The 18168-nt window shown below is 38.2% G+C and overlaps 1 protein-coding gene across 1 annotated transcript; it reads right to left on the bottom strand.

Moving 5' to 3' along the window:
• Window positions 1–614: 614 nt before the first annotated feature.
• On the bottom strand, window positions 615–1394 carry grim. The gene has a single exon (XM_067791890.1). The coding sequence runs from the start codon at window positions 1392–1394 to the stop codon at window positions 615–617; it is 780 nt and encodes a 259-aa protein (XP_067647991.1).
• Between the last annotated feature and the right edge of the window lie 16774 nt (window positions 1395–18168).

Genomic DNA, 18168 nt, shown 5'->3' with positions numbered 1-18168 from the left:
TTATTCACTAACTTACTTCAAGTTACTGTCACAATTTGCTTAATATTTAATTTGTATTAGTTTAGTATTACGCTAATTTATATATGTATGTAGAAAAAGTCTCAAAAAATTTATTTTCAAAAACTTTTTTCCAACTGAAAGTATGTATTTTACGATTATTTTTACAAAAATTGTTTGCTTACTATCAACAAAAAAAAAAAAAAAAAAACAACAAAAAATTAAAACAAAATTATATTGGAACCAACAAAAAAAAAACATAAATTAAAATCGAATTGTTTTTTAAATAATAAATAAAGTGTTATATTGGACATATTTTTTGCGCGTTTTTTTTTTTAGTTTTTCTTAAGATTTTCACGCTTTTTCCAAAATTTCAGTACTTCTTAACAATTTAAAAAAATATTTGTAACTAAAAACAAATAAACAAAAAAATATGTAAAGTATGCGTCACTTTCCTCGGAATCACAATGTGCTTTGATTGAGCTTAATGATGGTTTTTACAAGATTTACTCCTCAAACCATATTAGGTTTTCAGAGATTCGATGCATATTTGCAAGGCTTTACTAAAAATAGTTTTGTCTTTTTCATACGATTTTTACTACTTTTACGCCTTTATTTTAAAAGTTATCTTTATTCCTTTTCGCCGACGCTTTATGTGTACCAGGCTCTAAGTCTATGCTGCTCATGGTTGCCGCCGCCGCCGCTGGCGCTGTAGATTCAGTACTAGCCACCAGAGGTGATGTAGTCATCATCGGTCTTACGCTACTATCAGCGGCACTCACGTTATGCTGCGATTCTAGTGTGTAAGCTGAACTACGTGGCAACGCTGTTGGATGCACAACCAGCGAGGGTGCTATAGAGTGCGCTGTAATTGAATTTTCTTGTTGAACTTGCGGCTGCCCGTGTTCTTGTTCTTGCTGCTGCTGTGACTGTTGCATTGGTGCAGCTGCTGCACCCACTTGCACTGTGGTATCACCATTTGGCCCACTACTACTTATTTCTAATGATATTTGTATAACGGCTGGATGGCGTTCAGACTGATGACAGAAACGTAATGCATGACAAAAGATTTGCGTCAACAAATCCCAACAACCAACATCGGAATGTGCGGCCGTGGCGCTGTTGTACGCACTCAGCGGTATTGTTATATTGGCGCGAAAATTGTTACTGTGATTGACGCTACCGCCGCCGCCGCCGCCGCCGCCGCTGTGGTGGGAGTGCGCTCCACTTGTATTGTTTGTTGTTGGCGTATGTTGAGTTTGTGCGCCCGCTGTGCTTGTCGTATGATTGGTGGTACCGCTACTCATGTTGTTTGTATTGGTTTGGCTGCCACTGTTTGTGTTGGAGCTGGCCGCTAGCAATTTTGCTTGGTCGGGTATAAAGTAAGCTATGGCCATGATGTAGTTGGTAAGGATTTTTTTGATTGTATGATTGTAAACCTTAGATTGTAAGTCTTTATTTATCGCGTTTTATTGTTTTAAAATTTTATAGTTTTTGTTAAGGTTTCAGCTTTTTTTTAGTTTTTGTCGCTTGTTTTTAGTTTCCTGATCTAAAATTTTCTGCTTGCTAAATTTCATTGAGAACTGCAATAAGTATTTTCTGACATTTTAGAAATTTTACTAAGAAGTTAAAAAACTTATTTTTTTTAAATATTTTTGTTTATTTTACTTCGTAATTTTGAGGTTGGTTTTATAAAATTTATTCGAGTTTTAAATTTATTTTAAATTATAATAGGTATTGGTTTTCGTTTTATTGACATAATTATTTTCTGCGTGTTTAGTTGCACATTTTTTTCAATATTTATGAATGATGATGAAATAATATTTTTTTTTTTAATTTTTGAAATAGTTTGAAATAAGGTATTTGTAAAAAAACTTTTAAAAACTAAATTTGAGTTTTTTTACTTGGCAGTTTGAATATCTGCTTAACTGAATAGTTTTAGAATTTTTAAAAATTATTTTTAAGAGTTATTTTTTAATGTTCTCTTTTTATTTTGTTTGAAATTTTCAATAACAGTTTGTAAATTTTATATTTTCTGCGTTTGTGCCTTTATGAATAAGTTTGCTCTTTTTCGCAATATTTATTAATTTTTTTTTTTATTTAATTTTTTTTTAATTTTTTAAAATATTTTTTAACTAAAATTATAAAATTTGTATGCAGTTTTTCATTACTTCGGACCGCTTATGCTTTGGTCGCCTGTTTGCTTATTCAGTCGTGTATCGCTAGTTAGAATATATTATTTTTAGTTTTAACTTGCCGCAGAAATTTCACGTTTAAGTCTTCGAGTCTCTAAAATTTGTTTTATATAAATAATTTTTTTTTGTTTCTTGTTTTCGATTTATTATGCTCAAAAAATGTTTTTAAAATTTGTAGTGTATATTTTTTTCACTATAGTTCTAAAAATTCAAGCACTTTCTCAAAAGCTGTCTTTGCTCCAAAATATATTTTATCTTTGTCATGCGTTCATAAGATGTTTTAATTTCTCATGTTTAAGTTTTTAAAAAAAATTGTTTGGTTTTTTTTTTTTCAAATTACGCTTGCAAGTCTTTCTCAATCGCTACAAAATTTTTTAAAATATTTTCTTCTCTTAAATATATCAACTTCTGCGCTTGCAAAAAGTTTCGCGCCAAAATACTTAGAAAATATTTTCACAATCACGTGCCTTTATTTATTTACGTCAACCACGTTCAAGTTCAAGTGAATTTATTGCTTCTATTCTACACAAAATTTTCTTTGGCTTTTAAATTCCTGCCGCGGCACAAGGTTGTATGCTAACGTCGCAATAGCTTTATATCAACTGACTGCATTATCCTTGCAGCAGTGACTTTTATAAAAGTTGTCATTCGTCGTTGTTTTCACGGCATGCCATGGCACGGTTAGGCACAATTACACATACACATATTTCCGCTATTGATATATGCGCCAGGAGCAAGCAACAGTAGCCAGTTAGTCAAGCCAAAGCGCTCAATTTATAAAAGTCACCCTCTATACGCCAATTGTGTGGAAAAGAGGTGGTGCAAAACACCATAAACCACCAAACCACACGATGCACAAATATACACAAACTAATATTGTTGTTGCAATGTTTGTATGTTGTAGCTAACCCACCACCTTAACCAATACCATTACTCACTTTCGTCAGCTATGATATCAACAGGAAATGTGAAAGCGTGCTTTATCACCTTTATGCTCAAATCTCCAAGCAGTATTGAGTTAAAGAGCATGCTACATTTGTTAGTGTATTAGTGAAAATGAATGAGAAAAATATTTGTGTTAAAATGAGTGCATAATTTTCAGCGTTGAAGCGCTCTCCCTTTGTTACTCAATATTTGGGTAGAAATAAACCTACCCCACAGTGGGTTTTAACTTTCTAAGCTACTTTGAGTCTCCCTTTTGCCTTTTATTCGAAGCTCGAAATTCGGCATACGAAATATTCTCCTCAAAGATACATCATATTTTGTGAGTAGTAAAGTTCGCTCACGCATGAAGATAAGGGGTAGTTTTCGAAATAGAATGGGCTGAACGTATGTTTTGAGTATTTCTGGCTTTCGAAATACAATGGGCTGAACGTATGTCTTGAGTTTGTCGTAGTAAGGTATAGTGGGCTGAACGAATAAGTGTAAGTATTCGAAGAAAGAAGTTAGAATAAAAATAATATATGCCGAAATAAAAACCATATTTTTGATTTAGGTTGATTTACAAAGTAGGTTAGGTTAGGTTGAACTGGCCGGTCAATAAAGACCGCACATAACGGAATGCATCCATAGTAATTCCCAAATTTTGTTTGACTATCAAACGCGAAAACCCCAGTTGGGTACCAGGACTTATGATATAGAATAACTCCGTCTTCCTAGCAAATAATAGACGTTTTCCAGGACCTAGCTTTTTTGAGGTCTCGAGATCTGGCAGCTCTTCCGCTCATAGTAAATGAAGCCTACGACGCGAGCACAGAACGTGCTCCAGCATTTCTTCTTTCAGTTACTAACGAGGCCTCACTTATAAGCATGTGACGTCAGAAAGTAGTGTCCACTTAGTATGCTCATTGTAAGCCTTAAGTCTTGTCTTCTGGTTGGGATTTCCTTCATTCACTCATGTGTACAGGATTGGATATTTGGCCATATGCAGGCCCTTTATAGAGTAAGCCTTCAACTTTCCCAACTGAGAAATCGAAGATCTTAATGAAGCGAAACTTTCTGTCATTTATACTCCCCGAGCAACGATGACATCTGGTCAGTGAAAAAACTGATGTTTCCGGACTCTCAAAATTTCTTGGCAATTGCCGTGCAGCATGTCTGAAAATATATTCTGATGTTTTGTATAGATGACGAAGAGGTACGCGAAGTACTTTCTGACATCCCAGAAAGAGTCGGCGCATTCGCGAGGAACGAAAACCAATCTCTACAAGTCGCTCATCAAACTTGCCCTGATTTATGGATGATATCGAGCGAAGATGAGATGGCTCTTAGAGAGTTCGAGAGAAAAGTACTCCGGAAGATGTACGGTTATGCCCATTATTCAGACGGCTAGTATTGAAGCCTCTTTAACTCCGAAACCTTCTCTGTCATCCGCCGTTGTATGAGCTTAACGCAGATATGAAGAAAGTGCAGCGAAAAAAGGCCCAAAGACTTCACTGGCTAAGTCATGGTAATGTCCGAAGACCTTTCGGCCTAGAAAGTATTTCATTCTAACGCGCAATTTGGAATCAGAGGAATAAGGGGACCTGTACTGAGTTTGGAAAGGCAAGTGGGGCATGATTTGAACTAACTTGGTACTTAGGAAAACTCTTAGGCGATTACTCGCCAGTTGATGACGATGACGACGAAGAGGTAGAATTTTCACTTTATGCCAAGCTGAACAGCGACTGCAAGAACAGAGTGGAAATAATCTGAATCGGATGCCAGTGACACTCCATATTATACTTAAAATATTGTGTATCATTTAAACGCTTTCACACGCCCACCTGCCCATACTCTTCTCCATGGAACTAACAGCCGAATTGATCACAAGTGAACGTCGCAAGTTTATTGACATCAAGGAAGCATAATGGAAGAACCTTTAAGCATATACATAATACTCTTTTGCTACCCTCCCTATATCGAAAGATTTCCGCCAAGGGAACGTGTTTTTCGCAGGGTCATTAACCCCACTTCAGTCCGTTTAATTCCCGCTGAAAGAAATTAAGTATTTTTCTCAGTGCATGCAGCAGTCGTACGCGGAATGATTTATCCTTAGGAATAGCATGACTCTGGCAACGGTCAAATCAAGGACAGGATTCCGAATTCTCTAAGCTTTCGAACGCGAAGAAATGCGCATTTGCTTTCTACCAAGACAACAAGCCCACAGATGCGCACATAGGCAAAAGCAAAATTCGTTTAGCATGACTATCAAAGCCAAAGAGGTTCAAGATGTCATCGATTGCATAGGCTGACACTCCCTTTGCAGGAATTTGGACAATTTCTGGACCCAGAAATCAGCTAACACTTTTCGAAAGGTCTTAGTCTGATTACTGAATAAGATTTTTCATTGCCCCGACATAAAAACAATGCCGACGCTGATGAAGGATTCAGTTATCTGGAGAAATTTTTTCTTTTTTCCATTTGTCTCTGTCCACCTTTGTGTCTCCTTGAAATTGACAAATTGTTTACCTCTTTATAAGCCTCAGAAGTCAGCTATCCAATGAGATTTATGTCATCCGTTGGTTGCGCTACAACGGAAAGAAATCGGTAGACCCTTCCGATTGCCAATAGAAAAAATGGATTGCTGGAACTGAAGAAATCCGTAGTCTCAACCAAAAATAAAAATTTAAGTCAGAATTGCTCATCGATTAATATATCTGGGCTCAAAACAGAGCTATTTGAAAAATGGGCGAAATCACATAAAAACCACACCATTATTACCTACTACCGATAAACTGATAAAACTTGATATATGGGTTGATTTTATGATAGGAATTGGAAGTTTAGAAAAATGTTGGAAAAAGAGCGTGGCACCACCTACATTTGGAATAAGAAAATTTGAAAGCCTTCGAAGCCATAGTTCCTAAGCCGTTAAATATATCATGTTGGAATTTGGCTTGGAGATTGTCCTAACTATCATACATTCAGTTTGTGAAAATGCACAAAATCCGTTTAGCGACCACACCCACTTAAAAAAAATGCCACAACTTATAACAAAATATAGGTAGATAAGTTGCTGGAAATTTATATGTTGGTTGATTGTATGACTGGAAACAGAAATTTTCAAAAAATTTTTAAAATAAGCGTGGCACAGCCCAGAGCTTTTATTCAGTCTCTCTCAGTTTGTTTAGTACAAACTACTTACCAATTACACATTAAAATACCAACAAAATCATGACAGAGTTTTAAAGCAGAAGAAACAAATAAATCACACTAATATTACTGTAAACATAAAGAACGGTTTTTGCGTTACGCCAATATAATTTGCTTTATATGTACAACGACTACCTTCAACTTGAACGAAAAGCTCGACGATTTCTAACACATCTTTTCCCTTATAAAATTTGCCCACGCGACTTTCGTATCACTAAGTGAGACGGCCCTGAACATCTACTAGTACAAACATCTTTATACACGCAGCGGCACTCTTCCCATATAACCTTGACAATTTCCAATTGTTGCAACATTGCAATATTTCTTATTTCCCCACAACCTAGTAACCAACACAATTCCTCAAAATAATTTTACTAACAAAACTGAAATGCTCGTTACCAACTGCAAGTCGCATTTCAGGGTTAGATTGGAACCAGTAGTATACTGCAAGTGATTGCGATTTCAAGTGTGACAGTTGGCGGAAGCGGAAATGTAATGGAATGCAATTGTAAGCTCTTAGTGTCAAAATGTCGCTCCCTACAGCGCAAACATGTTGCAGCAATAAATGCACTAAAAGTATTTGTGGGTGTGTTTTAAAGCAGAGTGTCGATTAACGCTCAAGGTTACTGTGTGTGATTAAATTGCTATACATAATATAGAGCTTTATTTCTTATTTTTTTTGCAAGCTGCCACTTTGTTCCCGCTTTTGATTGCGTCCTTGATAATGAATTTGTGAAGGTCTTACATTTATATGAAAATATTCAAGAAAAAACTGGGGTAAATATGTTTGTGTCCAAAATGGATAATGTTTTAGCAAGCTTTAGTAGGGAGTACACAGTTGATATAAAAAATAGCACGTTTGCAGTTGAAAGTCAAGGTTAGAGATTTACATTTAAATTAATGTACGAGAAGCTGTCATATAAAGTGGTTGAAGGATAACGACGAAGTGAAAAATCGATAATAGGAAAATTTCTTAAAGCGGTTAGTAAAGCAGTTTTATGAAGAAATTTAATGTATTGATATTAGAGAAAAATGTTTCTAAATTTCACTTCCTCTAATTAGCTAGTGAGCTGAATTTTTAATTCGAAACCTCCAACATTTATATTTCATACTGGTGTAAAGGTAGATGCCTCTAAACACACATCCATAAGAGTTCCACGATGCAGGCTTTATAATCGACCTTTCAGTATTACTTTTTTGTTGCTATTCTGTCTATATACAATTATGTATGTACATATCTTTACTATTTAATTGTGTGGAACATTTTCAGGCGTGCTCCACAGAACTGATTAGTAACATTGGATTTTTAGCAGTGCGTTATTGGCAATGCTTCCTCTTTATCAATATTAATTATATGTATTTAATTATAGATTTAAAAAAATGAATATCCTCTGTGAGCTTTGCTCAGCTGAGTACAACAAACCAAAAATGCGAGGCAATTGTTTGAAGAAAAGGCCTTTCCAACCGTACGGGCTTCATGTACGCATTACTTCTATATGTAGTAAATATATAGGCACGGATTAGAAATCCATTATTACACATTACCGAGATTTATAAAAACGAAGGCGCAAAAGATCTCTTCAGCCAACACACAAAAGGCACGACTTAGTGTGCAGTAGTCGACCCAACTGACTCACAGTTTGCTATGTGCGTGGAACATGACTTCGCTACGAGAAAACTTCTTTTCCACAACCGGATTTGGGAAAGAAGATTGCAGATGGGGAGAGGGACAACCAATGGCTGAAGCCGACAATGCTGCTTTTGAAAAGTTTAAGGGGCTGGAAAAACGCCCAGTCCCATATCCGCAGCTAGCAGCAACGACAATTCAAATACCGCTAAATTTGCAAGACAGAGCGAAGTGGAATGTATTAATATCAGAAAACCATGTACTCCAAAAGCTGCAACGTGGAAAAAGGAGGGAATTGTGGTAGTATACATATGGGGAAAAGACGACATTGCAGCTTCTTCGTAGATTTTAAAATGATGAACGGAGTGACGAAATGTATCACTTATCGAATGAAGTAACCCTCATGGCCAGGTGTCAACCGAAAGGTGGGGATCTCTAAATGAGGAGCTGATTTACATCATAATCGAAATTATTCCGAATGAGCTGAGTAAACTGCAACCAGCATGAGAAAGAGAGAAATGGCACACTGCGGCTAAGTTGGTGATCTACACCGATATCGAATGGTGCAATGGGGTTTAGTTGAATACCTTCACCAATAACTCAGCCTTGAAATGACTGAAAAAAGGAAATAGGCGTACCAAATGTTTTGGAAATTGGAAAATGTTTTTTTTTTTTTTAAATGGGCGGTGGTTCGTCTACTTCAAATTTCTTCCCCAATTTTTTGTTAAAATTACCTTTTTGCGAAGATATTCTTCCACGATCCTTCAAAAAATCGTTTTTGTTAAGATGCGTAACGGCGTGGTCTTGCGCCGATTTCGATAATGATAGGTGAACTTCACTTTCGGTTATATCTTCCCAAACGTAAAAGTGTCAGCGTCACACCTATTTTCAAAAATGGTAAATTTTTTCAAGTAAAATATAATTACTATTGTCGCGAGACAGGAAGCAGATTCATTTTTGCCAGCACACAAAGCTCATCGTGCGGAAGTGGAAAGGCCGGACTGGGTTAAAAGAATACTGAAAGCACTTAAGGGATCGCAAGAGCGAAGTGACAGAATAATCAAATGCTTCAGGTGCGGGAAACCAGGTCACATTGCACGTCATTTCAGAAGCGGCCTTAAAGGTGGTCTTAAATGCACAGCTGAATGAGATAAGCTAGAGCGAACTAGAGTTGGCTCCAGCTTTTGAATGCTCTATTGTACCACATTTTGAAAGAAAATCGAGCAGTTTTACCATCGGAGGGTATGCGGATGGAAATGAGCGTTTACTGACTGTAGATACGAGTGGATCACACTTCATTATCCGATCTGATTCGGTCAACATGAGAGTAAACTTATTACATGGAGCAAGATTGCGTGCGATCACTGCTGAGTACAACTAAGTCCATGAAAAAGTGGCATGTGAAGTCATAATTGGTAGCAGAGATTCTTGGCTAAATCATATTGGGAGTGGACTTCTTAATTGTCTATGGTATCAAGATCGTCATACAAAGAAGCATCATGCAATATGAAAACAAGGATGTTCCACTCAACTTCGGCTATATTAACGGGCTAAGCAGTAAACAAGTTCTGGCGAAGGAAAGTCGAGAAAAAGCACACAAGTCGAATGTTGTAGACCCGGAAAATATTGATGGAAAAAATGGGACAAACAAATTAAAACCGAATGTACCTGCTGGAAAAATACTAGCACTGGCAAGCCGAAGGAAGGAAAGAACTTATTGCTGTGAAGCATCAAATTGACACTGATTATGGAGAGCCAATCCGTCAGCTCTTCGAAGTAGTCCATTGGCCAATTAACAAGGTGTAACATAACGCACCAAAATCGTGAGTAAGATGAAAGACAGGTACGACAAAGACGAAAAATCGGAAGGTTCCCCGGAAGAAGATTTGGTGCTGTTTTACAACCCTCACCGACTGAAATTTGTTTTTTTTTTTTTATTTCAGTGTAACTGTGAAAGCCCATACCAAGTTGTCAAACGGATCAACGATGTTGTCTATCGCATACGAAAAATCGGAGATTCACGAAATAAAAGTAAGATGGTTCATTAGGAAAAGCTGGCATCATTTGGATCGGTAAATTCGGGACGATCAGACTAAGACTAAGTTAGTGTGACGAATATGGGTCTCGATAAGTCACTATGCCGCTAGTAAATAACTGATGCATAACCAAAATAGCAATACTAGAAGATGATACAACACATAGCTACGCACACATGAACATAGCAGCTAAGAGCGTAGAGGACATAACACAGCAACAAAGAGCGCAGACGACATTACTCACAAATATACTTAGAATACAAAAGTGAATATGAGATACAGAGCTATGAGACAAGTAAAAAAGCAACTAATCGAGAAGGCTGTTTGCGACAAGTCTTGGACCTGGAAGAAATAGGCGAACGAGACAACTGATAGTATATAAGTAGCGCAGTCTTGGAAAAAGTGAATCAGTTAAATTTTAACACGTTTCAGGTAAAGTAGGACAATACATTGGGACACTCTACTACCAGAGTAGCACCCTAAATGAATTGCAATTTATATGTAGAACACTTGGGTGTATTTTTTTGACATTTCAGTGATTCGAATGATAACAGAAGGTGCAGACTTATCGAGAATTCTCAAAACTCACAACAATATTATTTGCGAGAATATTGATACTTTTTATACTCAGTTGAGCAGAGCTCACAGAGTATATTAACTTTGATTGGATAACGGTTGGTTGTACAGGTATAAAGGAATCGAGATAGATATAGACTTCCATATATCAAAATCATCAGTACCGAAAAAAAATTTGATTGAGCCATGTCCGTCCGTCCGTCCGTCCGTCCGTCTGTCCGTTAACACGATAACTTGAGTAAATTTTGAGGTATCTTGATGAAATTTGGTACGTAGATTCCTGGGCACTCATCTCAGATCGCTATTTAAAATGAACGATATCGGACTATAACCACGCCCATTTTTTCGATATCGAAAATTTCGAAAAACCGAAAAAATGCGATAATTCATTGCCAAAGGCGGATAAAGCGATGAAACTTGGTAGATAGGTTGACGTTATAACGCAGAATAGAAAGTTAGTAAGATTTTGGACAATGGGCGTGGCACCGCCCACTTTTACAAGAAGGTAATTTAAAAGTTTTGCAAGCTGTAATTTGGCAGTCGTTGAAGATATCATGATGAAATTTGGCAGGAACGTTACTACTATTACTATATATGTGCTAAATAAAAATTAACAAAATTGGATGAAGAACACGTCCACTTTTTAAAAAAAAATTTTTTTAGATTCAAATTTTAACAAAAAATTTAATATCTTTACTGTATATAAGTAAATTAAGTCAAAATTCAACTCCAGTAATTATATGATGCAACAAAATACAAAAATAAAAGAAAATTTCAAAATGGGCGTGGCTCCGCCCATTTTCATTTAGTTTGTCTAGAATACTTTTAATGCCATAAGTCGAACAAAAATTTACCAATCCTTCTTAAATTTGGTAGGGGCATAGACTCTATGACGGTAACTGTTTTCTGTGAAAATGGGCGAAATCGGTGTAAGCCACGACCAGTTTTTATACACAGTCCACCGTCTGATCTTCCGCTCGGCCGTTAACACAATAACTTGAACAAAAACCGATATATCTTTACTAAACTTAGTCCACGTACTTATCTGAACTCAGTTTATCTTGGTATAAAAAATGGCCAAAATCCGAACATAACCACGCCCACTTTATCGATATCGAAAATTACGAAAAATGAATAAATGCCATAATTCTATACCAAATACGAAAAAAGGGATGAAACATGGTAATTGGATTGGTTTATTGACGCAAAATATAACTTTGGAAAAAACTTTGTAAAATGGGTGTGACACTTACCATATTAAATAGAAGAAAATGAAAAAGTTCTACAAGGCGAAATCAACAGCGTATGGAATCTTGGCAGGAATATTGTTAGTGGTATTGCACATATAAATAAATTAGCAGTACCCGACAGATGATTTTCTGGATCAACTGGTCCACATTTTGGTCGATATCGCGAAAACGCCTTCACATATACATCTAAGGGCCACTCGCTTTTAAAACCCTCATTAATACCTTTAATTTGATATCCATATCGTACAAACACATTCTACAGTCACCCCTGGCCCACCCTAATGGCGATATCTCGAAAAGGCGTCCACCTATAGACCTAATGCCCACTCCCTCTTAAAATGCTCAGTAACACCTTTCGTTTGATACCCATATCGTACAAACACATTCTTGAGTCACCCCTGGCCCACCCTAATGGCGATATCTCGAAAAGGCGTCCACCTATAGACCTAATGCCCACTCCCTCTTAAAATGCTCAGTAACACCTTTCGTTTGATACCCATATCGTACAAACATTCTAGAGTCACCCTTGGTCCACCTTTATGGCGATATCTCGAAAAGGCTTCCACCTATACAACTAAGGATTACTCCCTTTTAAAATACTCATTACCACCTTTCGTTTGATACCCATATCGTACAAACATTCTAGAGTCACCCCTGGCCCACCCTAATGGCGACATCTCGAAAAGGCGTCACCTATAGACCTAATGCCCACTCCCTCTTAAAATGCTCAGTAACACCTTTCATTTGATTCCCATATCGTACAAAAACATTCTAGAGTCACCCCTGGTCCACCTTTATGGCGATATCTCGAAACGGCGTCCACCTATGGAACTAAGGGTCACTCCCTTTGAAAATACTCATTAACACCTTTCGTTTGATACCCATATCGTACACACATATTCTAGAGTCACCCCTGGTCCACCTTTATGGCGATTTCTCGAAAAGGCGTTCTTCTATAGAACTAAAGCCCATTCCCTTTTAAAATACTCATTACCACCTTTCATTTGATACCCATATCGTACAAACACATTCTAGAGTCACCCCTGGCCCACCTTAATGGTGATATCTCGAAAAGGCGTCCACCGATAGACCTAAGGCCCGCTCCCTCTTAAAATGCTCAGTAACACCTTTCATTTGATACCCATATCGTACAAACAAATTCTAGAGTCAGCCCTGGTCCACCTTTATGGCGATATCCCTAAATGGTGTCCATCCATAGAAATATGGCCTACTCTCTCTTAAAATACTCTTTAATACCTTCCATTTGATACACATGTCATACAACCACATTCCAGGGTTACCCTAGGTTCATTTTCCTACATGGTAGATAGGTAGGTTGAACTGGCCGGTCCATGAGGACCTCACATAGACTAATTGAGTCCGTAGTGTTACCAGAAGTTTGTTTTAACGACCAAACTGAAAAACCCTATCAAAAACCAGGACCTATGTTATAAAATAACTCCGTCCTCTTGGCAAATACTAGAAGCTTCCTAGGACTTAAGCCACTTGCTGCTTCTAGATCTGACAGCTGTATCACTCCTAATAGCTGGAGTCTTAGCCTGGCAAGTGCAGGGCACGAGCACAGAACGTGCTCGATCGTTTCCTCCTCCAACCCGCACTTCCTACGCCTGCTATCACTGACCAAGCCTAATTTAAAGGCATGTGACGCCAGAAGGCAGTGTCCAGTCAGAATACCCGTCATGAGTCTACAGTCCTCTCTTTTTAATGATAGAAGCAACTGTGTTAGTCTAAGGTTGTAAGACCTACACATAATCTTCGACACTTTACAGCCCCGCGCTTGAACCCACGCCTTTTCTGCTTGGTGGATCATGTGCACCTCTTGCCTTCGCTTAATCTCGCCCAATCTAATTGGGACGTCTACGGAGCAAGCTTCAAGGGATGCGCCCTTTTTAGGTAATTCGTCCGCTTTTTCATTCCCATCTATTCCCATATGCCCTGGGACCCAATATAGATGTATGCTTCTCCCTGTCCCGATTCTCTCCAGAGACTGCTTACACTCTAACATGCATTTAGATGCTGTGCTATGCGAGATTATTGCCTTAATTGCTGCTTGACTGTCAATATAAAAGTTAACACGGTTGCAGCTTAAGCTATTCTCTTCCAGGGTTTCTACTGCTTTGGTTACGGCTAATATTTCCGCTTGGAAAACGCTACAGTAATCCGGCAGCCTGTAGGATCTGCTTAATTCCGGATCAGCGCAGTATACCGCAGACCCTACTCCTTCCACTATTTTGGAACCATCGGTGTACACATGTATCGCCTCGTCCGCCATTTACGCACCCTTGCGCCAACCGTCCACCTCTATTGTGGCCTTGAGATCTCCCTCAAAGTGCAGGTAGGGAATCATGTAGTCTGTTCGTCTTGTGACTGAGGACGCTATACTACTATGGCCATATGGTCGGCGCTCAAGCTGCCCCGAAGCACCGAGCCTGGTTGCGGTCGTTAACGCTTTGTTCTTTGCTACCAGGTCTACAGGTGGAATGTGCAGAATGGCATACAGTGCAGCCGTCGGGGTTGTTTTCAGGGCTCCCGTAATGCAAAGCATCGATAGTCTGCATACCCCCTCTAATTTTTTGAGGTATGTTGTTTTTTGTGTGGCTTTCCACCAAACAAGAACTCCATAGTATAGAATAGGGCTTACAATCGCTGTAAAAACCCAATGAGAAAGAGAGGGCGATAGGCCCCACGTACACCCCAGCATTCTTTTACATGCATAGAGTGCCGTTGAGGCCTTCTTGACCCTCTCCTCCACGTTGAGCTTCCATGACAGCTTACTGTCTAGGATGATTCCTAGATATTTTGTGCAAGGTTTCTCCTGTAAGGTCACCGCTCCTAACTTAGGCCTGGTCCAATTTGGGACCTTGTACCTCTTTGTAAACAAGACCATATCCGTCTTCTCCGCATTGACTTTCAGCCCGACATTAGATGCCCAGGTATGAATATCCCGAAGCGCCCGATCCATCAAAGAACTAATCGTTGGAAGGCATTTTCCACTTATGACAATTGCAACGTCATCTGCGTAAGCCGATGATTTTCCTTATTTTGTCTCCATAGCTCTCAACTGAGTATGTAATGTTCGGTTACACCCGAACTTAGCCTTCCTTACTTGTTTGGTCTTAAATCGTTTGTCATGTGTATTTTCCGTGCCTAGAACTGATCTTCATTACAACTTACAACTATATTTCAATTCATTACCAAAATAAATATGTGAAATTTATTTTCTCAGAAGTGGGCAAAAAATTCTACAAACAAATATCATGCAGATATCTTTAAATTTACTACAGTTGTCGTGTGTTAAGGTGAACAGACGGGGAAACCGACGGACGGACATGGTTTTAGGAATTGTATTTATACTCAGTTGAGCAGAGCTCAGAGAGTATATTAACTTTGATTTGATAACGGTTGGTTGTACAGGTATAAAGGAATTGAGATAGATATAGACTTCCATATATCAAAATCATCAGGATCGAAAAAAATTTGATTGAGCCATGTCCGTCCGTCCATCCGTTAACACGATAACTTGAGTAAATTTTGAGGTATCTTGATGAAATTTGGTACGTAGGTTCCTGAGAACTCATCTCAGATCGCTATTTAAAATGAACAATATCGGACTATAACCACGCCCACTTTTTCGATATCGAAGATTTCGAAAAACCGAAAAAGTGCGATAATTCATTACCAAAGACGAATAAAGCGATGAAACTTGGCTGGTGAGTTGAACTTATCACGCAGAATAGAAAATTAGTAAAATTTTGGACAACGGGCGTGGCACCGCCCACTTTTAAAAGAAGATAATTTAAAAGGTTTGCAAGCTGTAATTTGGTATTCGTTGAAGATATCATGATGAAATTTGGCAGGAACATTACTCGTATTACTGTATGTATGCTTAATAAAAATTAGCAATATCGGAGAACGACCACGCCCACTTTTAAAAAAAAATGTCTTTAAAATCAAATTTTAACAAAAAATTTAATATCTTTACAGTATATAAATAAATTATGTCAACATTCAACTCCAGTAATGATATGGTGCAACAAAATGCAAAAATAAAACAAAATTTCAAAATGGGCGTGGATCCGCCCTTTTTCATTTAATTTGTCTAGGATACTTATAATGCCATAAGTCGAACAAAAATTTACCAATGCTTGTGAAATTTGGTAGGTTCTTAGATTCTGGTACAATAACTCATTTCTGTGAAAAAGGGCGAAATCGGTTGAAGCCAAGTGCAGTTTTTATACACTGTCGATCGTCTGTCCTTCCGCTCGGCCGTTAACACGATAACTTGAGCAAAAATTGATATATCTTTACTAAACACAGTTCACGTGCTTATCTGAGCTCACTTTGTATTGGTATAAAAAATGGCCGTAATCGGACTATGACCACGCCCACTTTTTCGATATCGAAAATTGCGAAAAACAAAAAAAAAAAAAATGCCATAATTCTATACCAAATACGAAAAAAGGGATGAAAAATGGTATTTGGACGCAAAATATAACTTTAAAACAAAACTTTGTAAAATGGGTGTGACACCTACCATATTAAGTAGAATGAAATTAAAAATTTCTGCAGGGCGAGATAAAAAACCCTTGAAATCTTGGCAGGGATACTGTTCGTGGTATTATATATATAAATTAATTAGCGGTATCCAACAGATGATGTTCTGGGTCACCCTGGTCCATATTTTGGTCGAAATCTGGAAAACGCCTTCACATATACAACTACCACCACTCCCATTTAAAAGCCTCATTAATTCCTTTAATTTGATGCCCATATAGTACAAACACATTCTAGAGTCACCCCTGGTCCACCTTTATGGCGATATCTCGAAAAGGAGTCCATCATTAGAACCAAGCCCCACACCCTTTTAAAAAACTCATTAACACCTTTCATTTGATACCCATATCGTACAAACATATTCTAGAGTCACCCCTGGTCCACCTTTATGGCTATATCTCCAGAAGACGTCCACCTATAGAACTAAGGCCCGCTCCCTTTTAAAATACTCATTAATACCTTCCGTTTGATACCCATATTGTACAAACGAATTCTAGAGTCACCCCTTGTCCACCGTTATGCCGATATCTCGAAAAGGCGACCACCTATACAACTACCACCACTCCTTTTTAAAACCCTCATTAATACCTTTAATTTGATACCCATATTGTTACGCCGCTTCCAGTTTAACGCCGTACGCCGAGACTGATCGGCGTTGTATTTCTGAGTTTGCCTTTGCTTACGTTCGCAAATACAATTCGCTCTCTTTGCACTACTTAACTTCTGCTTAGCTGTGAATGTATTGCCCACGTCTACAATACATTTAATTATTTGCGCTGCTTTGCATTTACCTGGCTGCGCTGTCAATTGCTTTCCCTACGTTCGTGAATACAATTCGCTCTTTTGGATTCTAACTTAATTGGAGAAGGTCGCTTCTTAGCACGCAAAAATATAAGTGTAAGAATCTTGTAAAAAATATAAATACACTTGATTTGTTAATAAATTAAATAAATATAGATTTTAGCATTACTACCAGCAATTGGATACGCTGAAAATACGTTTTTGATTTGATTCGCACCCTCTCCAATAAACTAAAATACTTTGGTGCTGCCGCATCTTGTAAACGATCGAATAGGCACGTGTAATCATAACCTGAAAAACGAAAATGAATGTTCAGACAGAACAGCATTCGGTTGACCAAAATGCAGCCACTGTTAACTTGGATGGCCAAATCGCTCCAACCGGCGCCACAGCTTTGTCTACTGTTTGCGCGTCCACTGAAGCACAGGCACCTGCAATAACTGTGGCTGGTACTCATGCCACTCAAATATTCGTCGCATCTACACCAATGCCCTTGCAAGCAACCTCACCTGTACATCAACCATCAGAAGGGTCTTCACGTGATCCCTCTCCTCGCCGAACTCGGGCGGGAACTTTGCTCAAAGAAAGGGAAAATCCTAAAAAGCGAGCACGGTCTGCACAAGCAAATATTGCCAGAGACGCTGCAAGTATTGAAAGTAATCTGCAAGTAAGATGGGGTACCGGTTCTAGCAGCTATGTTCCTAGTTCACTGCCACCTATATCTATTCGTAACGATGCGTCGCTAGAACTGGGAACACAGTCATCGGAAATGGGGTTGCGTAATAAACCTACTGTCAGTATGTTCCATCAACCATTTTTGACATGCGGTCACCCGCAAAGTAACTTTCCACCTCTTGAATTAACTAATTACACCCTTTCCCAAAATTTTCCCGCAACGACCGGCGTGATTGGTCGCAATTATGCACAACAAATGCATACGACTACTTGTTCTTCTGGAATTTTTTCTGAAATTTCTT

This window comes from Eurosta solidaginis, chromosome 5 (genome assembly GCF_040869045.1).
Source record: "Eurosta solidaginis isolate ZX-2024a chromosome 5, ASM4086904v1, whole genome shotgun sequence".
In the NCBI taxonomy this organism is placed as follows: domain Eukaryota; kingdom Metazoa; phylum Arthropoda; class Insecta; order Diptera; family Tephritidae; genus Eurosta; species Eurosta solidaginis.
Note: the sequence above shows the minus strand (reverse complement) of the source record. Positions and strands in the feature narration are given on the sequence as shown.

Coding starts and splice junctions, on each gene's coding strand:
- grim (XM_067791890.1), bottom strand. CDS start 1,394: ATGGCCATAGCTTACTTTATACCCGACCAAGCAAAATTGCTAGCGGCC.